The 25,213-nt window shown below is 53.5% G+C and overlaps 1 protein-coding gene across 1 annotated transcript in view; it reads right to left on the bottom strand.

The window, feature by feature from the left end:
- The window catches only part of LOC138350683 (uncharacterized), a 36,536-nt gene extending 14,139 nt beyond the window's left edge, over nucleotides 1-22,397 (bottom strand). Inside the window, exons 1-2 of the mRNA XM_069301917.1 lie at nucleotides 21,896-22,397; nucleotides 19,411-20,145 (exon numbers count right to left, since the gene is read on the bottom strand). Of these exons, the coding sequence (XP_069158018.1) occupies nucleotides 19,411-20,145; nucleotides 21,896-22,397 (1,237 nt within the window). The remainder of the gene's footprint in view (nucleotides 1-19,410; nucleotides 20,146-21,895) is intronic.
- Nucleotides 22,398-25,213: the final 2,816 nt, after the last annotated feature.

Here is a 25,213-nt window from a genome sequence, read left to right as displayed (position 1 = left end):
TTAGTGGTGCAGAGATGGAGGGGGGTAGTGGTGCAGAGATGGAGGGGGGTAGTGGTGCAGAGGAGGAGGAGGGTAGTGGTGCTGCGGCGGAAGAGGGTAGTGGTGCAGAGAAGGAGGAGGAGGGTAGTGGTGCGGAGGAGGAGGGGGAGGGAAGTGGCGCAGAGGAGGAGGAGGGTAGTAGTGCAGAGCAGGAGGGTAGTGGTGCAGAGGAGGAGGGTAGTGGTGCAGAGGAGGAGGAGGGTAGTGGTGCAGAGGAGGAGGGTAGTGGTGCAGAGGAGGAGGAGCGTAGTGGAGCAGAGGAGGAGGAGGGTAGTGGTGCAGAGGAGGAGGGTAGTGGTGAAGAGGAGGAGGAGGGTAGTAGTGCAGAGGAGGAGGAGGGTAGTGGTGCAGAGGAGGAGGAGGGTAGTGGTGCACAGGAGGAAGAGGGTAGTGGTGCAGAGGAGGAGGAGGGTAGCGGTGCAGAGGAGGAGGGTAGTAGTGCAGAGGAGGAGAAGGGTAGTGGTGCAGAGTAGGAGGAGGGTAGTGGTGCAGAGGAGGAGGAGGGTAGTGGTGCGGAGGAGGAGGAGGGTAGTGGTGCAGAGGAGGAGGAGGGTAGTGGTGCGGAGGAGGAGGAGGATAGTGGTGCAGAGGAGGGAGAGGGTAGTGGTGCAGAGGAGGAGGAGAAGGGTAGTGGTGCAGAGGAGGAGGAGGGTCGTGGTGCGGAAAAGGAGGAGGATAGTGGTGCAGAGGAGGGGGAGGGTAGTGGTGCAGAGAAGGAGAAGGGTAGTGGTGCAGAGGAGGAGGAGGGTCGTGGTGCGGCGGAGGAGGAGGGTAGTGGTGCAGAGGAGGAGGGGGAGGGTTGTGGCGCAGAGGAGGGGGAGGGTAGTGGTGCAGATTAGGAGGAGGGTAGTTGTGCAGAGGAGGAGGGTAGTGGTGCAGAGGAGGAGGAGGGTAGTGGTAGAGCGGAAGAGGGTAGTGATGCAGAGGAGGAGGAGGAGGAGGGTAATGGTGCAGAGGAGGAGGAGGGTAGTGGTGCAGAGGAGGAGGGTAGTGGTAGAGAGGAAGAGGGTAGTGGTGCAGAGGAGGAGGAGTAGGAGGGTAATGGTGCAGAGGAGGAGGAGGAGGGTAGTGGTGCAGAGGAGGAGGGTAGTGGTGCAGAGGAGGATGGTAGAGGTGCAGAGGAGGAGGAGGAGGAGGGTAGTGGTGCAGAGGAGGAGGAGGGAAGTGGTGCAGAGAAGGAGGAGGAGGGTAGTGGTTCGGAGGAAGAGGGGGACGGAAGTGGCGCAGAGGTGGAGGAGGGTAGTAGTGCAGAGCAGGAGGGTAGTGGTGCAGAGGAGGAGGGTTGTGGTGCAGAGAAGGAGGAGGGTAGTGGTGCAGAGGAGGAGGAGGGTAGTGGTGCAGAGAAGGAGGAGGAGTAGGGTAGTGCTGCAGAGGAGGAAGGTAGTGGTGCAGAGGAGGAAGAGGGTAGTGGTGCAGAGGAGGAGGAGGGTAGTGGTGCAGATGAGGAGGAGGAGGGTAGTGCTGCAGAGGAGCAGGGTAGTGTTGTAGAAGAGAAGTAGAGTAGTGGTGCAGAGGAGGATGAGGGTTGTTGTGCAGAGGAGGAAGAGGGTAGTGGTGCAGAGGAGGAGGAGGGTAGTTGTGCAGAGGAGGAGGGTAGTGATGCAGAGGAGGAGTGTAGTGGTGCAGAGGAAGAGGATAGAGGTACAGAGAAGGAGGAGGGTAGTGGTGCAGAGGAGGAGGATAGTGTTGCAGAGAAGGAGGAGGGTAGTAGTGCGGAGGATGAGGAGGGTAGTGGTGCAGAGGAGGAGGGGGAGGGATGTGGCGCAGAGGAGGAGGAGGGTAGTAGTGCAGAACAGGAGGGTAGTGGTGCAGGGGAGGAGGGTAGTGGTGCAGAGGAGGAGGAGGGTAGTGGTGCAGAGGAGAAGGAGGGTAGTGGTGCAGAGAAGGAGGAGGAGTAGGGTAGTGCTGCAGAGAAGGAAGGTAGTGGTGCAGAGGAGGAAGAGGGTAGTGGTGCAGAGGAGGAGGAGGGTAGTGGTGCAGATGAGGAGGAGGAGGGTAGTGATGTAGAAGAGAAGTAGAGTAGTGGTGCAGAGGAGGATGAGGGTTGTTGTGCAGAGGAGGAAGAGGGTAGTGGTGCAGAGGAAGAGGGTAGTCGTGCAGAGAAGGAGGAGGGTAGTGGTGCAGAGGAGGAGGAGGGTAGTGGTGCGGAGGAGGATGGTAGTGGTGCAGAGGAGGAAGAGGGTATTGGTGCAGAGGAGGAGGAGGGTAGTGGTGCAGAGGAGGAGGAGCAGGAGGGTAGTGCTGCAGAGGAGGAGGTTAGTGTTGTAGAAGAGAAGTAGAGTAGTGGTGCAGAGGAGGAGGGTAGTGGTGCAGAGGAGGAGGGTAGTGGTGCAGAGGTGGAGGATGGTAGTGGTGCAGAGGAGGAGGAGGGTAGTGGTGCAGAGGAGGAGGAGGGAAGTGGTGCAGAGGAAGATGAGGGTAGTGGTGCAAAGGACGAGGTTAGTGGTGCAGAGGAGGAAAAGGAGGGTAGTGGAACAGAGGAGGAGGAAGAGGTTAGTGGTGCAGAACAGGAGGAGGAGGAGGAGGGTAGTGGTGCAGAGTAGGAGGAAGGTAGTGGTGCAGAGGAGGAGGGCAGTGGTGCAGAGGAGGAGGAGGAGGGTAGTGGTGCAGATTAGGAGGGTAGTGGTGCAGAGGAGGAGGAGGGTAGTGGTGCAGAGGAGGATGAGGGTAGTGGTGCAGCGGAGAAGGAGGAGGATAGTGGTGCAGAGGAGGATGAGGGTAGTGGTGCAGAGGAGGAGGAGGGTAGAGGTGCAGAGTAGGAGGAGGGTAGTGGTGTAGAGGAGGAGGAGGGTAGTAATGCAAAGGAGGAGGAGGGTAATTTTGCAGAGGAGGACGGTAGTGGTGCAGAGGATGATGAGGGTAGTGGTGCAGAGTAGGGGGAGGGTAGTGGTAAAGAGGAGGAGGAGGGTAGTGGTGCAGAGGAGGAGGGGGAGGGTAGTAGCGCAGAAGAGGAGGAGGGTAGTGGTGCAGAGGAGGAGGAGGGTAGTGGTGCAGAGGAGGAAGGTAGTGGTGCAGATGAGGAGGAGGGTAGTGGTGCAGAGGAGGAGGAGAGTAGTGGTGCAGAGGAGGAGGAGGGTAGTGGTGCAGAGGAGGATGAGGGTAGTGGTGCAGCGGAGAAGGAGGAGGATAGTGGTGCAGAGGAGGATGAGGGTAGTGGTGCAGAGGAGGAGGAGGGTAGAGGTGCAGAGTAGGAGGAGGGTAGTGGTGTAGAGGAGGAGGAGGGTAGTAATGCAAAGGAGGAGGAGGGTAATTTTGCAGAGGAGGACGGTAGTGGTGCAGAGGAGGATGAGGGTAGTGGTGCAGAGTAGGGGGAGGGTAGTGGTAAAGAGGAGGAGGAGGGTAGTGGTGCAGAGGAGGAGGGGGAGGGTAGTAGCGCAGAAGAGGAGGAGGGTAGTGGTGCAGAGGAGGAGGAGGGTAGTGGTGCAGAGGAGGAAGGTAGTGGTGCAGATGAGGAGGAGGGTAGTGGTGCAGAGGAGGAGGAGAGTAGTGGTGCAGAGGAGGAGGAGGGTAGTGGTGCAGAGGAGGAGGGTAGTGGTGCAGAGTAGGAGGAGGCTACTGGTGCAGAGGAGGAGGAGGGTAGTGGTGCAGAGAAGGGTAGTGGTGCAGAGGAGTAGGAGGGTAGTGGTGCAGAGTAGGGGGAGGGTAGTGGTGAAGAGGAGGAGGAGGGTAGTGGTGCAGAGGAGGAGGAGGGTAGTGGTGCAGAGGAGGATGAGGGTAATGGTGAAGAGGAGGAGGAGCGTTGTGGTGCACAGAAGGAGGAGGGTAGTGGTGCATAGGAGGAGGAGGGTAGTGGTGCAGAGGAGGAGGATGAGGGTAGTGGTGCAGAGGAGGAGGAGGAGGAGGGTAGTGGTGCAGAGGAGGAGGGTAGTGGTGCAGAGGAGGATGAGGAGGGTAGTGGTGCAGAGGAGGAGTAGGGTAGCGGTAAAGAGGAGGAGGGTAGTGGTACAGAGTATGAGGAGGCTACTGGTGCAGAGGAGAAGGAGGGTAGTGGTGCAGAGGAGGAGGAGGGTAGTGGTGCAGAGGAGGGTAGTGGTGCAGAGTAGGAGGAGGCTAGTGGTGCAGAGGAGGAGGAGGAGGGTAGTGGTGCAGAGGAGGAGAGTTGTGGTGCAGAGGACGGGGAGGGTAGTGATGCAGAGGAGTATTGTTGTGGTGCAGAGGAGGAGGAGGGTAGTGGTGCAGAGGAGGAGGGGGAGGGTAGTGGTGCAGAGGAGGAGAATGGTAGTGGTGCAGAGGAGGAGGAGGGTAGTGGTGAGGAGGAGGTGCGGACAGATGGAAATACGCAGCCGCCATCGACTACTAATCAATACTTGTGAAACAAACACTGTATACGATGTTGAACAAACTATATATGCGCACTTATAAACCACATAAAAAGGTTACGTTAATTATTATATGAACGGACTACTAGAATAAACTTGAAAAAATGAAATTAATTTCCACCATATTTATTAGACACTCGAAGTGGACTGGTAACGCAAATATAAAAATAATTATAGTACGACTTTGTCTGTAAATGCAAATCCAATATAAATCTTAGAAAAATGATAATTACCGAATTCTTGAACCAGATATACTGAATTTATACAATTAATATTTACGCGAAAGGAATTACACTGAATTTACTGTAAATAATTTAGTTTCCACTCTGTTTTTATTTATCGAAAATAATCAGTCTAGTTTACCAGCGCACAATAATTACAACACTTTACGTTAACTGAATTTCTTAAATTTTTCTTGAAAATCTTAGGCGCACTAGGAATGAACGACGGTAACGTTAATTTAACACTGGCGCGATGTTTATATCTTCAACAATTATTTTTAATTCCGTAACGCCCGACGCTAACAACGGCGCTCGGATATAATTATAAGTATTATTAGTTAAACCAAATTAATGTTAAATTAATTATTTACGTTACTGTAAGAACTCGATGTTTACATAGCATACACTTGTTCACCGCCGGTCGCGTTGTACAATACTGAGAAATATACACTGATAACTGCGACGCTCACAGCTACAGAGTCGCGCTGAACCTTAAGTAAAAATTAGTAATTAATTTCCCAAAATTATAATTTAAATACTGGCGCGTAGTTGACTTGTTACTTTAACGGATTATAACACTCGCTAACCACTTGGACACGTTGGTAAGTATACAAAAATTAAAGGCGCGCTCACTGTCACGAAGCCTAATCCTCAGAAAGTAGTCTCCGCACTAATTCTTAATTAACCAAGTATTTCTTTTCTCAAAATTATAAATTAAATACCGACGTGTAGTTCGCTTATCACTTGAACTAAATATACCACTCGCGAGACACTTAGACACTTGGTTGAGCGCAAACAATTACTGAGCGCTGTCACACTGGGCGCTGAGTAAAACCGCTAGAAAATTCAGAGTCCCAACGCTAAGTCGCTTAAATGACCAAAATTCGACTTTTGGTCTCTCAAAGTTCGCACTCGGATCACTTTAATCGCACACTTGAATTAACACTGACGACCCGATGATCGTATGGTCAGGCACAAAACTAGAATTTATTCCGAAATTGAGATTTTCCAAGCGACTTTGAAAAATGTCATCACAAAAATTTTCCACGATTTCACTGATTTCAGTTCTTTCACTGACTGCACTTTATGCACCGCACTTCACTTGAAAACAGTAAACCACTCACCTTTTAGTAATTCTCTCAAAGAATTAATACTGCACAATACGAAAACAAAAATTCCAGACTTAAACATGTAAAACAAATTCTTAGAAAAAATAATAACACTTATATACGAGAATTACGTAAACAAGGGGAAACACTTAACTAACGAAGGGATACTTAACCTGAAAAGGAACCTAATATACAGGGAACTTAATTTAGTACTTAAGGAAATCTCGATTTAACCAATAACCGTCCCGTCCCGGCCCGCCCTGTCGCTTCTCCAAGCCTAGGTAACCACATCCACCTAGATGCCGACAGTACCAAATAATCCTGTCCTTCGCGGTCAACGGTTAGACTAGATAGCGGAACAACCGACGGATCTAACTGTCCGACACCACCGTAATTCCGTTGCTAGAGAATCTACTACGCCATCCCTCAGTGAACTCTTGGTACCTTCATGGCTGTACCGTAAAAATCTAGCGATTGGGTCGCCTACCACGCCCTCAGGGATAATAATTAGCGTGTTAATACTTCCCCGCCCCGACAATTCGACACCTAGAATTGTTGCTGCGAAAACCACCACGCAGCACCCTTGTCCGTAGTTGCAGAGGGTCGAGAAAAATAATACCCTTTCCAACTACCCAAGGCGGCCTCCACGCTAAACTGTCTGATTAGCGCATACGCTTACTGTATATAATTAAACTTCCCAGCCCTCACGACCCTAGAATCGCCTACTCTATGCGAATCGCACCACATAGGATTACCGTCGACTCTATCTCATGGGCCCCGGCTGCACCCTCACCACATAACATAACCGAACGGACAGGCGCGTGAGGCTTCAATAATCGTCAAGAAATTATTGAAACACCGCTGCTACCATTGTAACGACCGCTTACCCTGCCGTAATAACCGCGGCCTTTATTGTAATAACCCAATGTTCCCCAGTATTAATCCTGTTATCTTGTGATCTCTCATAATCGTACTATACGCTCTCTGTTGTAATTCTCTGTCTCTCTTCACTCAATACCCCAGCTTAACACTGTTACAGTCCAGTATGACCCCTCACTGGACTGCCCCGTATGTAAGAGGAATATTAAATGAGGAAGATACACCAAGGACAAGGGTTATTAGTTAAAAACAATAACAAAACACATTTACACTGCCACCACCTTCCCGACCAACCATACCTGAATGTGTCTATCACCGATCCCCCAGGAAGGCAAGGAATCAGTAACCATGGGACTCCGGGTAATATGAATTTCAGAAATAAATTTTGGAAAATTAGTTTGTGTAATTTACGTTACTTATTTGAATCCAAGGGCAACTTTAGTATCTATTAATAGTAGGAGAACCTGGGGGGGCTTCCAATACAACACCTAAAAATGACAAAGTAGCAAAATATATCAAAGGGGAGTTAAGTGAATACCACTGGACAAGCTATACAATTTATTTTATGAAACATGTAAATTAAGACAATTTGAACACATCACCTATTCTATTTTCCCTAGAGGCACAATGGATATTTACCGAGGACACAAAACTCAAGTGCACTATACCTTAAATACCCGCACTACGGCCAAGATATTGATGGCTGCCCTCAGCCCCGAGGATACGGGCTTGCGGCCCTGTTCCTAATACACTCCCAAGACACACTGATGAAATTTAGTTTTTCCAACTTATTGCTGGGAAGGATTGCTCCTCCCACCATCTAATACAGCCCCAGGGCTCCACCCATTATTTTGGCCCTGGCCAACCATTTAACACGTAGGCCTGAGGTCTGGCTCTCTAGGGCCAATAAGGACTTGGCCCTTATCTCATGCCAATCACCTTCACTGATCTGTCGTGGAAAGCTACATGAATTTCTGAAGATTGAGTCAGCTCTCCCCAGCTAGAGAAGGGGGACAAGGCGCGTCTATGGAGCCCAGACACCTGCGAGCAATGTTTACAAAACTGATAATTTATGTTCAAGCCTGTCTCCTCTAAGATAGGAGTAGGGAAATTTGACTCTGCCTGGTATGGGGACGGCCGCTGCTGAGAGGGACAGAGAGGGATGAGAGGGGGTGGAGAGGGAAATATCTGAGTGGGGAAGTTGAGTGGGAGAAGCCAAGGTATCCACGACCACCCTACCCTCAGGTCAACCTCTTGACCCTGACAAATGGGCGACAGGGGGGGGGGGGAAGAGGAGAGGAGACGAATGACGGCCAAGGGGAGGGGAGAGGGAGAAGGAAAGGAGGGGAGAAGGGGAGGGAAAAGAGGGGAGAAGGGAGAACCAATGAGCTGAGCCCCAGATCATTACATTGGCGCAGAGGAGGGGGAGGGTAGTGGTGCAGAGTAGGAGGAGGGTAGTTGTGCAGAGAAGGAGGAGGGTAGTGGTGCAGAGGAGGAGGAGGGTAATGGTAGAGAGGAAGAGGGTAGTGATGCAGAGGAGGAGGAGGAGGGTAATGGTGCAGAGAGGAGGAGGGTAGTGGTGCATAGGAGGAGGGTAGTGGTAGAGAGGAAGAGGGTAGTGGTGCAGAGGAGAAGGAGTAGGAAGGTAATGGTGCAGAGGAGGAGGAGGAGGGTAGTGGTGCAGAGGAGGAGGAGGAGGGTAGTGGTGCAGAGGAGGAGGAGGGTAGTGGTGCGGGGGAGGAGAAGGGTAGTGGTGCGGAGGAGGAGGGTAGTGGTTCAGAGGAGGAGGAGGGTAGTGGTGCTGAGATGGAGGGGGGTAGTGGTGCAGAGGAGGAGGAGGGTAGTGGTGCAGCGGAGGAGGGTAGTGGTGCAGAGGAGGAGGGTAGTGGTGCAGAGGAGGAGGAGGGTACTGGTGCAGAGGAGGAGGGTAGTGGTGCAGAGGAGGAGGAGGGTAGTGGTGCAGAGGAGGAGGAGGGTAGTGGTGCAGAGGAGGAGGAGGGTAGTGGTGCAGAGGAGGAGGGTAGTGATGCAGAGGAGGAGGAGTGTAGTGGTGCAGCGGAAGAGGATAGAGGTGCAGAGAAGGAGGAGGGTAGTGGTGCAGAGGAGGAGGATAGTGGTGCAGAGAAGGAGGAGGGTAGTGGTGCGGAGGAGGAGGGTAGTGGTGCAGAGGAGGAGAGGGAGGGAAGTGGCGCAGATGAGGAGGAGGGTAGTAGTGAAGAGCAGGAGGGTAGTGGTGCAGAGGAGGAGGGTAGTGGTGCAGAGGAGGAGGAGGGTAGTGGTGCAGAGGAGGAGGAGGGTAGTGGTGCAGAGAAGGAGGAGGAGGAGGGTAGTGCTGCAGAGGAGGAGGGTAGTGGTGCAGAGGAGGAAGAGGGTAGTGGTGCAGAGGAGGAGGAGGGTAGCGGTGCAGAGGAGGAGGAGGAGGAGGGTAGTGCTGCAGAGGAGGAGGGTAGTGTTGTAGAAGAGAAGTAGAGTAGTGGTGCAGAGGAGGATGAGGGTTGTGGTGCAGAGGAGGAGGAGGGTAGTGGTGCAGAGGAGGAGGGTAGTGGTGCAGAGGAGGAGGAGGGTAGTGGTGCAGAGAAGGATGAGGGTAGTGGTGCAGAAGAGGAGGGTAGTAGTGCAGAGGAGGAGGTTAGTGGTGCGGAGGAGGATGGTAGTGGTGCAGAGGAAGATGAGGGTAGTGGTGCAGAGGACGAGGTTAGTGGTGCAGAGGACGAGGTTAGTGGTGCAGAGGAGGAGAAGGAGGGTAGTGCTGCAGAGGAGGAGGAGGGTAGTGGTGCAGAGGAGGGTAGTGGTGCAGAGTAAGAGGAGGCTAGTGGTGCAGAGGAGGAGGAGGAGGGTAGTGGTGCAGAGGAGGAGAGTTGTGGTGCAGAGGACAAGGAGGGTAGTGATGCAGAGGAGTATTGTTGTGGTGCAGAGGAGGAGGAGGGTAGTGGTGCAGAGGAGGAGGGTAGTGGTGCAGAGGAGGTGAGTTGTGGTGCAGAGGAGGAGGAGGGTAGTGGTGCAGAGGAGGAGGGTAGTGGTGCAGAAGAGGAGGGTAGTGGTGCAGAGAAGGAGGGGGAGGAAGGTGGTGGTGTAAAGGAGGAGGAAGGGACTGGTGCAGAGGAGAAGGAGGAGGAGGGTAGTGGTGCAGAGGAGGAGGGTAGTGGTGCAGAGTAGGAGAGTAATGGTGCAGAGGAGGAGGTAGTGGTGTAGAGGATGAGGAGTGTAGTGGTGCAGAGGAGGAGGGTAGTGGTGCAGAGGAGGTGAGTTGTGGTGCAGAGGACGAGGAGGGTAGTGGTGCAGAGGAGGAGGGTAGTGGTGCAGAGGAGGAGGGTAGTGGTGCAGAGAAGGAGGGGGAGGAAGGTGTTGGTGTGAAGGAGGCGTAAGGGACTGGTGCAGAGGAGAAGGAGGAGGAGAGTAGTGGTGCAGAGGAGGAAGAGGAGGAGGGTAGTGCTGCAGAGGAGGAGGAGGGTAGTGGTGCATAGGAGGAGCGGGAGTGTAGTGGTGCAGAGGAGGAGGAGGGCAGTGGTGCAGAGGAGGGGTAGGGTAGTGGTGCAGAGGAGGAGGAGGAGGAGGGTAGTGGTGCAGAGGAGGAGGAGGGTAGTGGTGCGGAGGAGGAGAAGGGTAGTGGTGCGGAGGAGGAGGAGGGTAGTGGTTCAGAGGAGGAGGAGGGTAGTGGTGCAGAGATGGAGGGGGGTAGTGGTGCAGAGGAGGAGGAGGGTAGTGGTGCAGCGGAGGAGGAGGGTAGTGGTGCAGAGAAGGAGGAGGAGGGTAGTGGTGCGGAGGAGGAGAAGGGAAGTGGTGCAGAGGAGGAGGGTAGTGGTGCAGAAGTGGAGGAGGGTAGTGGTGCAGAGGAAGAGGGTAGTGGTGCAGAGGAGGAGGAGGGTAGTGGTTCGGAGGAGGAGAAGGGTAGTGGTGCAGAGGAGGAGGGTAGTGGTGCAGAGGAGGAGGAGGGTAGTGGTGCAGAGGAGGGTAGTGATGCAGAGGAGGAGGAGTGTAGTGGTGCAGCGGAAGAGGATAGAGGTGCAGAGAAGGAGGAGGGTAGTGGTGCAGAGGAGGAGGATAGTGGTGCAGAGAAGGAGGAGGGTAGTGGTGCGGAGGAGGAGGGTAGTGGTGAAGAGGAGGAGGGGGAGGGAAGTGGCGCAGATGAGGAGGAGGGTAGTAGTGCAGAGCAGGAGGGTAGTGGTGCCGAGGAGGAGGGTAGTGGTGCAGAGGAGGAGGAGGGTAGTGGTGCAGAGGAGGAGGAGGGTAGTGGTGCAGAGGAGGAGGAGGGTAGTGGTGCAGATTAGGAGGGTAGTGGTGCAGAGAAGGAGGATGGTAGTGGTGCAGAGGAGGATGAGGGTAGTGGTGCAGAGGAGGAGGAGGAGGATAGTGGTGCAGAGGACGATGAGGGTAGTGGTGCAGCGGAAGAGGAGGAGGATAGTGGTGCAGAGGAGGATGAGGGTAGTGGTGCAGAGGTGGAGGATGGTAGAGGTGCAGAGTAGGAGGAGGGTAGTGGTGCAGAGGAGGAAGAGGGAAGTGGTGCAGAGGAGGAGGAGGGAAGTGGTGCAGAGGAGGAGGAGGGAAGTGGTGCATAGGAGGAGGAGAGTAGTGGTTCAGAGGAGGGGAGGGCAGTGGTGCAGAGGAGGAGGAGGGTAGTGGTGCAGAGGAGGATGAGGGTAATGGTGCAGAGGAGGAGGAGAGTAGTGGTTCAGAGGAGGGGAGGGCAGTGGTGCAGAGGAGGAGGATGGTAGTGGTGCAGAGGAGGATGAGGGTAATGGTGCAGAGGAGGAGGGTTGTAGTGCAGAGGAGGAGAAGGGTAGTGGTGCAGAGGAGGAGGAGGGTAGTGGTGCAGCGGAGGAGGAGGGTAGTGGTGCAGAGGAGGAGGGTAGTGGTGCAGAGGAGGAGGGTAGTGGTGCAGAGGAGGAGGAGGAGGGTAGTGGTGCAGAGATGGAGGGGGGTAGTGGTGCAAAGGAGGAGGAGGGTAGTGGTGCAGCGGAGGAGGAGGGTAGTGGTGCAGAGAAGAAGGAGGAGGGTAGTGGTGCGGAGGAGGAGGGGGAGGGAAGTGGCGCAGAGGAGGAGGAGGGTAGTAGTGCAGAGCAGGAGGGTAGTGGTTCAGAGGAGGAGATTAGTGGTGCAGAGGAGGAGGAGGGCAGTGGTGCAGAGGAGGAGGAGGGTAGTGGTGCAGGGGAGGAGGGTAGTGATGCCAAGGAGGAGTAGTGTAGTGGTGCAGCGGAAGAGGATAGAGGTGCAGAGAAGGAGGAGGGTAGTGGTGCAGAGGAGGAGAATAGTGGTGCAGAGAAGGACGAGGGTAGTGGTGCGGAGGAGGAGGAGGATAGTGGTGCAGAGTAGGAGGGGGAGGGAAGTGGCGCAGATGAGGAGGAGGGTAGTAGTGCAGAGCAGGAGGGTAGTGGTGCAGAGGAGGAGGGTAGTGGTGCAGAGGAAGAGGAGGGTAGTGGTGCAGAGGAGGAGGGTAGTGGTGCAGAGGAGGAGGAGGAGGAGGGTAGTGCTGCAGAAGAGGGTAGTGGTGCAGAGGAGGAAGAGGGTAGTGGTGCAGAGGAGGGTAGTGGTGCAGAGGAGGAGGAGGAGGAGGAGGAGGAGGAGGAGGGTAGTGTTGTAAAAGAGAAGTAGAGTAGTGGTGCAGAGGAGGATGAGGGGTTGTGGTGCAGAGGAGGAGGAGGGAAGTGGTGCAGTGGAGGAGGAGGGGAGTGGTGCAGAGGAGGAGGAGGGTAGTGGTGCAGAGAAGGATGAGGGTAGTGGTGCAGAAGAGGAGGGTAGTAGTGCAGAGGAGGAGGGTAGTGGTGCGGAGGGGGATGGTAGTGGTGCAGAGGAAGATGAGGGTAGTGGTGCAGAGGACGAGGTTAGTGGTGCAGAGGAGGAGGAAGAGGTTAGTGGTTCCGAACAGGAGGAGGAGGAGGGTAGTGGTGCAGAGGAGGAGGAGGGTAGTGGTGCACAGGAGGAGGAGGAGGAGGATAGTGGTGCAGAGGAGGATGAGGGTAGTGGTGCAGCGGAGGAGAAGGAGGAGGATAGTGGAGCAGAGGAGGATGAGGGTAGTGGTGCAGAGGTGGAGGATGGTAGAGGTGCAGAGTAGGAGGAGGGTAGTGGTGCAGAGGAGGAGGAGGGTAGTAATGCAAAGGAGAAGGAGGGTAGTTTTGCAGAGGAGGAGGGTAGTGGTGCAGAGTAGGAGGAGGGTAGTGGTGCAGAGGAGGAGGAGGGTAGTGGTGAAGAGGAGGAGGAGGGTAGTGGTGCAGAGGAGGAGGAGGGTAGTGGTGAAGAGGAGGAGGAGGGTAGTGGTGCAGAGAAGGAGGAGGGTAGTGGTGCAGAGGAGGAGGAGGGTAGTGGTGCAGAGAAGGAGGAGGGTAGTGGTGCAGAGGAGGAGGGTAGTGGTGTAGAGGAGGAGGGTAGTGGTGCAGAGTAGGAGGAGGGTAATGGTGCAGAGGAGGAGGAGGGTAGTGGTGCAGAGAAGGAGGAGGAGGGTAGTGGTGCAGAGGAGAAAGGTAGTGGTGCAGATGAGGAGGAGGGTAGTGGTGCAGAGGAGGATGAGGGTAGTGGTGCAGAGGAAGAGGAGCAGGAGGGTAGTGCTGCAGAAGAGGAGGAGGGTAGTGGTGCAGCAAAGGAGGAGGCGGGTAGTGGTGTGGAGGAGGATGGTAGTAGTGCAGAGGAGGAAGAGGGTAATGGTGCAGGGGAGGAGGAGGGTAGTGGTGCAGAGGAGGAGGAGCAGGAGGGTAGTGCAGCAGAGGAGGAGGAGCAGGAGGGTAGTGCTGCAGGGGAGGAGGAGCAGGAGGGTAGTGCTGCAGAGGAGGAGGTTAGTGTTGTAGAAGAGAAGTAGAGAAGTGGTGCAGAGGAGGAGGGTAGTGGTGCAGAGGTGGAGGAGGGTAGTGGTGCAGAGGAGGAGGAGGGTAGTGGTGCAGAGGAGGAGGAGGGTAGTGATGCAGAGGAAGAGGAGGATAGTGGTGCAGAGGAGGATGAGGGTAGTGGTGCAGAGGAGGAGGAGGGTAGTGGTGAAGAGGAGGAGGAGGGTAGTGGTGCAGAGAAGGAGGAGGGTAGTGGTGCAGAGGAGGAGGAGGGTAGTGGTGCAGAGAAGGAGGAGGGTAGTGGTGCAGAGAAGGAGGAGGGTAGTGGTGCAGAGGAGGAGGGTAGTCGTGTAGAGGAGGAGGGTAGTGGTGCAGAGTAGGAGGAGGGTAATGGTGCAGAGGAGGAGGAGGGTAGTGGTGCAGAGAAGGAGGAGGAGGGTAGTGGTGCAGAGGAAGAGGGTAGTAGTTCAGAGGAGGATGAGGGAAGTGGTGCAGAGGAGGAGGAGGAGGAGGGTAGTGGTGCAGAGGAGGAGGGTAGTGGTGCAGAGTAGAAGGAGGCTACTGGTGCAGAGGAGGAGGAGGGTAGTGGTGCAGAGGAGGAGGAGGGTAGTGGTGCAGAGGAGGAGGGTAGTGATGCAGAGTAGGAGGAGGCTAGTGGTGCAGAGGAGGAGGAGGAGGAGGGTAGTGGTGCAGAGGAGGAGGAGGAGGAGGGTAGTGGTGCAGAGGAGGAGAGTTGTGGTGCAGAGGACGGGGAGGGTAGTGATGCAGAGGAGTATTGTTGTGGTGCAGAGGAGGAGGAGGGTAGTGGTCCAGAGGAGGGTAGTGGTGCAGAAGAGGAGGGTAGTGGTGCAGAGGAGGAGGGGGGAGGAAGGTGGTGGTGTAAAGGAGGAGGAAGGTACTGGTGCAGAGAAGGAGGAGGAGAGTAGTGGTGCAGAGGAGGAGGGTAGTGGTGCAGAGGAGGAGGGTAGTGGTGCAGAGGAGGAGGGGGGAGGAAGGTGGTGGTGTAAAGGAGGAGGAAGGTACTGATGCAGAGGAGAAGGAGGAGGAGGGTAGTGGTGCAGAGGAGGAGGGTAGTGGTGTAGAGGACGAGGAGTGTAGTGGTGTAGAGGAGGAGGGAAGTGGTGCAGAAGACGAGGAGGGTAGTGGTGCAGAGGTGGAGGAGGATAGTGGTGCAGAGGAGGAGGAGGGTAGTGGTGCAGAGGAGGAGGAGGGTAGTTGTGCAGAGGAGGAGGAGGGTAGTGGTGCAGAGTAGGAGGGTAGTGGTGTAGAGGAGGAGGAGGAGGAGGGTTGTGGCGCAGAGGGTAAGGAGGGTAGTAGTGCAGAGGAAGAGAAGGAGAGTAGTGGTGCAGAGGAGGAGGAGGGTAGAGGTGCAGAGTAGGAGGAAGGTAGTGGTGCAGAGGAGGAGGAGGGTAGTGGTGCAGAGGAGGATGAGGGTAGTGGTCAAGAGGAGGAGGAGGGTAGAGGTGCAGAGTAGGAGGAGGGTAGTGGTGCAGAGGAGGTAGAGGGTAGTGGTGAAGAGTAGGGGGAGGGTAGTGGTGCCAAGGAGGGGGAGGAGGGTAGTGGTGCACAGGAGGAAGAGGGTAGAGGTGCAGAGTTGGAGGAGGGAAGTGGTGCAGAGGAGGAGGTTAGTGGTGCAGAGGAGGAGGAGGGTAGTAATGCATAGGAGGAGGAGGGTAGTTTTGCAGAGGAGGAGGGTAGTGGTGCAGAGGAGGAGGGGGAGAGTAGTTGCGCAGAGGAGGAGGAGGGTAGTGGTGCAGAGGAGGAGGAGGGTAGTGGTGCAGAGAAGGAGGAGGGTAGTGGTGCAGAGGAGGAGGGTAGTGGTGTAGAGGAGGAGGGTAGTGGTGCAGAGGAGGAGGGTAGTGGTGTAGAGGAGGAGGGTAGTGGTGCAGAGTAGGAGGAGGGTAATGGTGCAGAGGAGGAGGAGGGTAGTGGTGCAGAGAAGGAGGAGGAGGGTAGTGGTGCAGAGGAGGAGGAGGGTAGTGGTGAAGAGGAGGAGGAGGGTAGTGGTGCAGAGAAGGAGGGTAGTGGTGCAGAGGAGGAGGAGGGTAGTGGTGCAGAGAAGGAGGAGGGTAGTGGTGCAGAGGAGGATGGTAGTGGTGTAGAGGAGGAGGGTAGTGGTGCAGAGTAGGAGGAGGGTAATGGTGCAGAGGAGGAGGAGGGTAGTGGTGCAGAGAAGGAGGAGGAGGGTAGTGGTGCAGAGGAGGAAGAGGAGGGTAGTGGTGCAGAGGAAGAGGGTAGTAGTTCAGAGGAGGATGAGGCTAGTGGTGCAGAGGAGGAGGAGGAGGGTAGTGGTGCAGAGGAGGAGAGTTGTGGTGCAGAGGATGGGGAGGGTAGTGATGCAGAGGAGTATTGCTGTGGTGCAGAGGAGGAGGAGGGTAGTGGTCCAGAGGAGGGTAGTGGTGCAGAAGAGGAGGGTAGTGGTGCAGAGGAGGAGGGGGGATGAAGGTGGTGGTGTAAAGGAGGAGGAAGGTACTGGTGCAGAGAAGGAGGCGGAGAGTAGTGGTGCAGAGGAGGAGGGTAGTGGTGCAGAGGAGGAGGGTAGTGGAGCAGAGGAGGAGGGGGGAGGAAGGTGGTGGTGTAAAGGAGGAGGAAGGTACTGATGCAGAGGAGAAGGAGGAGGAGGGTAGTGGTGCAGAGGAGGAGGGTAGTGGTGCAGAGTAGGAGGGTAATGGTGCAGAGGAGGAGGTAGTGGTGTAGAGGACGAGGAGTGTAGTGGTGTAGAGGAGGAGGGAAGTGGTGCAGAAGACGAGGAGGGTAGTGGTGCAGAGGTGGAGGAGGATAGTGGTGCAGAGGAGGAGGAGGGTAGTGGTGCAGAGGAGGAGGAGGGTAGTTGTGCAGAGGAGGAGGAGGGTAGTGGTGCAGAGTAGGAGGGTAGTGGTGTAGAGGAGGAGGAGGAGGAGGAGGGTTGTGGCGCAGAGGGTAAGGAGGGTAGTAGTGCAGAGGAAGAGAAGGAGAGTAGTGGTGCAGAGGAGGAGGAGGGTAGAGGTGCAGAGTAGGAGGAAGGTAGTGGTGCAGAGGAGGAGGAGGGTAGTGGTGCAGAGGAGGATGAGGGTAGTGGTGCAGAGGAGGAGGAGGGTAGAGGTGCAGAGTAGGAGGAGGGTAGTGGTGCAGAGGAGGAAGAGGGTAGTGGTGCTGAGTAGGGGGAGGGTAGTGGTGCCAAGGAGGGGGAGGAGGGTAGTGGTGCAGAGGAGGAAGAGGGTAGAGGTGCAGAGTAGGAGGAGGGAAGTGGTGCAGAGGAGGAGGGTAGTGGTGCAGAGGAGGAGGAGGGTAGTAATGCATAGGAGGAGGAGGGTAGTTTTGCAGAGGAGGAGGGTAGTGGTGCAGAGTAGGGGGAGGGTAGTGGTGAAGAGGAGGAGGAAGGTAGTGGTGCAGAGGAGGAGGGGGAGAGTAGTTGCGCAGAGGAGGAGGAGGGTAGTGGTGCAGAGGAGGAGAAGGGTAGTGTTGCAGAGGAGGAAGGTAGTGGTGCAGATGAGGAGGAGGGTAGTGGTGCAGAGGAGGATGAGGGTAGTGGTGCAGAGGAGGAGGAGCAGGAGGGTAGTGCTGCAGAAGAGGAGGCGGGTAGTGGTGCAGCGAAGGAGGAGGCGGGTAGTGGTGTGGAGGAGGATGGTAGTGGTGCAGAGGAGGAAGAGGGTAATGGTGCAGAGGAGGAGGAGGGTAGTGGTGCAGAGGAGGAGGAGCAGGAGGGTAGTGCTGCAGAGGAGGAGGAGCAGGAGGGTAGTGCTGCAGAGGAGGAGGAGCAGGAGGGTAGTGCTGCAGAGGAGGAGGAGCAGGAGGGTAGTGCTGCAGAGGAGGAGGTTAGTGTTGTAGAAGAGAAGTAGAGAAGTGGTGCAGAGGAGGAGGGTAGTGGTGCAGAAGTGGAGGAGGGTAGTGGTGCAGAGGAGGAGGAGGGTAGTGGTGCAGAGGAGGAGGAGGGTAGTGATGCAGAGGAAGATGAGGATAGTGGTGCAGAGGAGGATGAGGGTAGTGGTGCAGAGGAGGAGGAGGGTTGTGGTGAAGAGGAGGAGGAGGGTAGTGGTGTAGAGGAGGAGGAGGAGGAGGAGGAGGGTTGTGGCGCAGAGGGTAAGGAGGGTAGTAGTGCAGAGGAAGAGAAGGAGAGTAGTGGTGCAGAGGAGGAGGAGGGTAGAGGTGCAGAGTAGGAGGAGGGTAGTGATGCAGAGGAGGAGGAGGGTAGTGGTGCAGAGGAGGATGAGGGTAGTGGTGCAGAAGACGAGGAGGGTAGTGGTGCAGAGGTGGAGGAGGATAGTGGTGCAGAGGAGGAGGAGGGTAGTGGTGCAGAGGAGGAGGAGGGTAGTTGTGCAGAGGAGGAGGAGGGTAGTGGTGCAGAGGAGGAGGGTAGTGTTGTAGAGGAGGAGGAGGAGGAGGGTTGTGGCGCAGAGGGTAGTAGTGCAGAGGAAGAAAAGGAGAGTAGTGGTGCAGAGGAGGAGGAGGGTAGAGGTGCAGAGTAGGAGGAGGGTAGTGGTGCAGAGGAGGAGGAGGGTAGTGGTGCAGAGGAGGATGAGGGTAGTGGTGCAGAGGAGGAGGAGGGTAGAGGTGCAGAGTAGGAGGAGGGTAGTGGTGCAGAGGAGGAAGAGGGTAGTGGTGCAGAGTAGGGGGAGGGTAGTAGTGCCAAGGAGGGGGAGGAGGGTAGTGGTGCAGAGGAGGAAGAAGGTAGAGGTGCAGAGTAGGAGGAGGGAAGTGGTGCAGAGGAGGAAGGAAGTGGTGCAGAGGAGGAGGAGGAGGGTAGTGGTGCAGAGGAGGAGGAGGGTAGTGGTGCAGAGGAGGAGGGTATGGTGCAGATTAGGAGGGTAGTGGTGCAGAGGAGGAGGAGGGTAGTGGTGCAGAGGTGGAGGAGGGTAGTGGTGCAGAGGAGGAGGGTAGTGGTGCAGAGGTGGAGGAGGGTAGTGGTGCAGAGAAGGAGGGTAGTGGTGCAGATTTGGAGGAGGGTAGTGGAGCAGAGGAGGAGGAGGGTAGTGGTGCAGAGGAGGAAGAGGGTAGTGGTGCAGAGGAGGAAGAGGGTAGTGGTGCAGATGTGGAGGAGGGTAGTGGAGCAGAGCCAGATACCATAAACCACCACAACTTCAACCACCATTAACAATAACCATTACTATCACTAATCACAACCATCAGCCACCACAATTACCAACTACTGCGATCAACCACCACTACCACCAACCACAACTATTAACCACCACTAGAACCAACCACTACCACCAACAATAAACATCACCCACCACTGCCACCAATCACAACCTACCACCACAGCCACCAACCACAACCCAGCAACAATTCCACCACCACTACCATGGATTCTCCATTAAGTGAAAGTAATGAATAAAATATTTTTAACCTACCTTTTATTATGCTTCAGTTTTATTTCTAGTATAGATAAAAATATGTTTTTAAAATATTTCTACATTTTTTATATATATTCCATCAATCAGGAAAACGATTTTTATGCAACATTTAAGGTTGCGACACGGTCTCAAAATTGTTTAGCCAAAGTTGTGCAGTAAGTTGTGGCAACTTATTCACAACCACACAATAACGTAGCTAATACATGAAAACAAACGTTGTCACACCTGCCTACTCTCCCGACCCACACCTGTAGATAAGAGGGAACTCGGAAGCCCACACCTGGCTACTCTCCCCACCCACACCTGTACTTGAGAGGGAACACTAAAGCCCACACCTGGCTACTCTCCCTCCCCACACCTGTAGATGAGAGGGAACACTAAAGCCCACACCTGGCTACTCTCCACACCCACACCTGCGCATGAGAGGGAACACTAAAGCCCACACGTGGCTACTCTCCCCACCCACACCTGTCTATGTCACACACTCATGCCAAAGAAAACTTATATCAAGTAAATCTAGCTTGTATTAAGCAAGACAATGTTGGGCTAAATATTGATCAGTGTTATCTTATAAGCAGTGAAGCTTGCTTAATGAATATTCTTGGTCGCTAAACGGTGCTCAAAGTTACTCAAGAAGCCTTATAAGTTCTCTAATTCATGACTTTTAATGTAAAAATATTTTTGAAACCACTGGAAGCACTGTGAATTAAACAACTGAGTTACAGATATTCACGTGTTAAAATGTCGTCAATACGTACTGGTGAGAAGCGTGTCAGAGAACCACAGGACACTATACCCTCCTCTTGAGGGAGGACACAGCTGAGCCGCCAGGTGGCAGCACCAGTCTATGGCGGGGTCGTCATCAGTGAGGCGCCGCCTGATGGTCAGGATGAGCGTCCTTCCCTGGTACGGCAGAGTGTCCAGGGTGTCCGGGTCCACGTAGCCCCTGATGTCCAGGGTGTCCGGGTCCACGTAGCCCGTGGCGTCCAGGGTGTCCGGGACCACGTAGCCCGTAGCGTCCAGGGTGTCCGGGTCCACGTAGCCCGTGGCGTCCAGGGTGTCCGAGTCCACGTAGCCCGTGGCGTCCAGGGTGTCCGGGTCCACGTAACCCGTGGCGTCCAGGGTGTCTGGGTCCACGTAGCCCGTGGCGTCCAGGGTGTCCGGGTCCACGTAGCCCGGGGCGTCCAGGGTGTCCGGGTCCACGTAACCCGTGGCGTCCAGGGTGTCCGGGTCCACGTAGCCCGTGGCGTCCAGGGTGTCCGGGACCACGTAGCCCGTAGCGTCCAGGGTGTCCGGGTCCACGTAGCCCGTGGCGTCCAGGGTGTCCGAGTCCACGTAGCCCGTGGCGTCCAGGGTGTCCGGGTCGACGTAGCCCGTGGCGTCCAGGGTGTCCGGGTCCACGTAGCCCGTGGCGTCCAGGGTGTCCGGGTCCACGTAACCCGGGGCCTCCAAGGTGTCCGGGACCACGTAGCCCTTGTCGTCCAGGGTAATGACTGAAGACATACACTGAGATACAGTCACGGTCGTTACTGGTATGTTCTAAGATATAACAAGAAGACATACTGAGCCATCCACTCACCTTACTGCTGGGTTTATTACCTGATGACAAGTCCGTATTTTGGACAGTATTAATAGCATCTAAACTATGTATTAATAGCTTTTAAAAGCCACGGTCAAGGTCATCTGTATCAATGGTCAAGGTCACAGTCAAGGTTATCTGTGTCAATGGTCAAGGTCATCTGTATCAATGGTCAAGGTCATCTGTATCAATGGTCAAGGTCATCTGTGTCATGGTCAAGGTCATCTGTGTCATGGTCAAGGTCACAGTCATGGTCATCTTTATCAATGGTCAAAGTCTCATTAGAAGGTCATATAAACTAAGTCAAGGTCACAGTGAAAGGTCATCTGGACCAAGTATCAAGGTCACAGGGATAGATGGGTCACCTGAATTAAGGATCAAAGTTACGGAAGGTCAAATTAACCAAGGGATTAAGGTCACAGGAAAGGTCATCTTAAACAGGAATTAGGTCACAGTGAAAGGTAATCTTGAACAGGAATTAGGTCACAGTAAAAGGTCATCTTGAACAGGAATTAGGTCAGTGTGAAAGGTCGTCTTGAACAGGAATTAGGTCAGTGTGAAAGGTCATCTTGAACAGGAATTAGGTCACAGCGAAAGGTCATGTTGAACAGGAATTAGGTCACAGTGAATGGTCATCTTGAAGAGGAATTAGGTCACAGTGAAAGGTCATCTTGAACAGGAATTAGGTCACAGTGAAAGGTCATCCTGAACAGGAATTAGGTCACAGTGAAAGGTCATCCTGAACAGGAAATAGGTCACAGTGAAAGGTCATCTTGAACAGGAATTAGGTCACAGTGAAAGGTCATCTTGAACAGGAATTAGGTCACAGTGAAAGGTCATCTTGAACAGGAATTAGGTCACAGTGAAAGGTCATCCTGAACAGGAATTAGGTCACAGTGAAAGGTCATCTTGAACAGGAATTAGGTCACAGTGAAAGGTCATCCTGAACAGGAATTAGATCACAGTGCAAGGTCATCTTGAACAGGAATTAGGTCACAGTGAAAGGTCATCCTGAACAGGAATTAGGTCACAGTGAAAGGTCATCTTGAACAGGAATTAGGTCACAGTGAAAGGAGATCTGTACCACGAGTCAAAGTCAAAGTGGTAAGTCATCTGAACCAAAAGTTTGGCGTCGCTAAATACTTCATGAAATTATTTATGCACAAGAATATATACAGCAGCGGAATGTTTCGAAAATTTATTATTCATGGAGTAGTCGCCCTTAATAAGTCTATATTTGTAATCAAAGTAGAAGGTTTGTCACCCTTAAGGTGACTATATTTGTAAACAATATAAGGTGTTTGTCACCCTTAAGGAGACTATATTTGTAAACAATATCAGGTGTTTGTCACCCTTAAGGTGACTATATTTGTAAACAATGTAAGGTGTTTGTCTCCCTTAAGGTGACTATATTTGTAAACAATATAAGGTGTTTGTCGCTCTTAAGGTGACTATATTTGTAAACAATATAAGGTGTTTGTCGCTCTTAAGGTGACTATATTTGTAAACAATATAAGGAGTCTTTCGTCCATAAGGTTGTAAACATATATGTAAACAATATAAATCTGAATTACTATATTAAACATGACGAATGAAGCCCTTTGCGTAATTTTGGTATTAATAAATAACCCTTAAAATTATGGTGGGAAAATATGAATATTTACCAAGAGTCTGCAGGTGAGGAAGGTGAGGCAGGTGACGGATGAGGACGGGCAGTTGCTGTAGTGTGAGGCGCAGGCGGAGGGTCTCGAGGGTGTGAGGCAGGAGGGGTATGGCTGCCTCAGACAAGCGACCATCAAACCCCTCTAAGGTACACTTACTGCCGGGGGCTGTCAGCCTCTCCAAACATTGTTTTGGTATCTCAAAATCTTTGCTGAATAATAATTCAAAATATTCAAGAACTAAGGATATGGTTACCTTCATTGTTGCCAGCACTGACAGTGCAGACAGGCGCTGCTTTAGTTGGGGTGTATCGATTATTCTTAGGCAAATGTTCTTAGGTGTCACCTTCTTAAGAACAAGCGGCAGGACAACCCACGAGTCAACACTCTCTATTATCCACCTGTGTTCTGTACGCAGCTTCTCACACACGGCTTGGATGACGTGCTCACTCCCGCGGGACTCTGCTACATGCTTCAACAGCTCGTCAGTCGAATTTGTAATCATCTTGCACAGGTCAATTATGTGAGTAATGAACCTGTGCTCTACTCCCCGGGCACACAGCACCCCGGTAGTGCTGACTAAAATGTTCTTCCATCTGGGGCGCTCAATAAACTCTTGTTGCACGGCGCTAATACCAAACTTTGACCCTCTCAGGTGATCTCCCAAGGAGCGTTTTTCCTTACGTACAACATCCACCAAGAGGTCAATGATTATAGACCTTTCCCCTGACACCCGGTGTGATGCTGGATCACCTCGGTCTTGCTCAGCCCTCAACAAGAGAGCGACCAGCCTCCTGCTGGCACAATACTCCTGGTACCTGGCGTGAAAATAGCCAAACACCCACACCACAACATCCACCAAGAGGTCAATGATTATAGACCTTTCCCCTGACACCCGGTGTGATGCTGGATCACCTCGGTCTTGCTCAGCCCTCAACAAGAGATCGACCAGCCCCCTGCTGGCACAATGCTCCTGGTACCTGGCGTGAAAATAGCCAAACACCCACACCACATTGAGGCCCCGACGGTAGCTGGTTCTTGTGAAATAGTTGGACAAGACCTCCTCCTGCGGCAGTCCCAGAGTGTTACACTTCTCCCTAATCTCCACTTCCGTCTCCCGCCGAAGGTCGTACTCCTGCCTCTGGATCCCTCTTAAACTAATCTCTTCAAAGAACAACAGAAACTGGTCACATTTTCCTTTGGGGTCCACCACATGTTTGGCTGTGAGTCTGGACACCAGTTTACTGGTTATGAAGTCATGAATCTTCTCGTAGACTTGAGTGTTTGTGGTGAGGTTGTTAAATTCATCTGGAGCCTCGACACACAGCAGCGCCAACAAGGTCAAGGTGAGTGGAGTGTTGAGTTACTCACCCAGGAACTGACTCATCTGTTCCAGCCGCTGGGTAAACCTCCCTGTGATGACACTCCGTTGGCTCTCTTCCTTCACCAGCAAATTGATGGTTCTCTCGGCGAACTCCACGCGACGTTCTGGAGTGATGCCCAAGACGAGGATGTTGCAGCGAGGTCTGGTGTCTGGGACGAGCTGTGACAGGTGTTGGTCCCACCCCGGCCGTGTGGTTATCACCAACGTCACATCCTTGCCAGGCAGGTGCAACAGCTCCTCCACCAGCCTTCCTGAATGGTCGTTGACCTCGTCGTAGCCGTCAATCAGGACTAATATATTTAAGCTCAAGCTTATCTCCTTAAACAGCTGGAAGTCGACACCAGAATCACTAAGTGTTTGAGGCAGCAACTGGCGGAGGAGATCATCGAAGGTATTAAGATGTGAGTCCCTGCACTGTACATAGAAAACGAGGTCCACAGTGCCCAGGTGACGTATGGCATCAGGTTCCTCTACCCACTTCTCGAGGATGAGCTTGAGTAAAGTTGTCTTGCCTATACCACCTTCCCCCGTCAGGAGGACACACTGAGGGACTCTTCCGTCCTCTCGTCTCATACTCAAGATGTCTTCATAGTTTATATCCTGACCCTTGGCAGCGTGGGAGGGTCTTGTGCCATCCTGACCCTTGGCAGCGTGGGAGGGTCTTGTCCCTATGACGGGATCTTCAAGGAGTCGCAGTCGTGTAAAAGCAAGACTTGGGTTGTAGTTAATGTTGAGGAGGAGCCAGGGTGCGGGAACAATCTGGTACAGAAGTTTATACCCGTCAGTTAGCTCCTGCTTAACCTCTTCTGTGATGTGGCTTCTGAACATCTTAATCTCCTGGCGGAGCTGTGGCAAGTACGCCACATCTGAGGGATCCAGCTGCTCTCTGACCTTCGCTAGCAGACCACCAATATACTTGGTGACATCTCTGGTCACGTGGTCCACATCCTGGCTGTTTGTCCTACACCGGACGCCGGCCTCAGCCAGCATCTTGGCCAATAAGTCACTGAGCTCCGTCAGTGTTGACGTAAGATCTTGCTCTGACATTCTCACATTATCATGGGCCAACGTGTTTCGGTGTTGCTTCAGGCTGTAAATGAGGTGTTCAAGTGATGGTCCCTGAGGCCCTGGAGTGGTGTCCTTCATCCCAGCCACACCACACACACGTTGCAGGAGTTTATACAACAGGGTGATGTCAAAAGTTGCCGCGTCAGAGGAAGCTTCGAGTTTATCCCTCTGGTGATCATCGAAGACACGCCTGTACTGAGCATTGGTGTACCCCAAGTCCTGAGTGAGGTAAGTCACTACTGGGAAGGTGCCCCGGTACGACCACATAAACACACTTGCTAGCGCGTCTCGTCCTGCCTTAGTCACAGCCAGTCCATACCGCAGTCTGTTCACATCTTCCGGTTGGATAACAGGACTCGAGGCCGCCATATTGGGCCGTATGATTCTCACCTCACACAACTGTTGTCAAGTTTCACACAAGCAGTAAATGTCCCACGCTGGTTTTGTTATTATATTATGTTTAAAAACATAACATTGTTTCTCACTGTCGGAGACGGGCAGCTTGTTAGGCTTGTGTAGGCCTTCCTAAGCCAACGACAGACCTTCCTCAGGATGCATCCCTCAACAGTTGACTAATTTCCAGGTTAATATTAACTGCTAGGTGAACAGAGGTATCAGGAGGCTGAGCATCTCACACTGCCAGGGAATCAAACTCGGATGTAATCGGTGATGATCCGACTGCATTAACCACAATACAGTCACTTAATTGACCAAAAATATAAGTGATTTCCAAATAAACCAAATTTTACAAAATGTGTTCACATATTAATGCAATATTCGGTTCCAGCTTTATTTGTTATTTTCAATTTGTTCTTTAACTAGTTAATTTCTTCTGTCTTTATACTCTTCAGAATTCTGTCATCTGGAAG

Source organism: Procambarus clarkii, chromosome 46, assembly GCF_040958095.1.
Source record: "Procambarus clarkii isolate CNS0578487 chromosome 46, FALCON_Pclarkii_2.0, whole genome shotgun sequence".
Lineage (NCBI taxonomy): Eukaryota > Metazoa > Arthropoda > Malacostraca > Decapoda > Cambaridae > Procambarus > Procambarus clarkii.
Note: the sequence above shows the minus strand (reverse complement) of the source record. Positions and strands in the feature narration are given on the sequence as shown.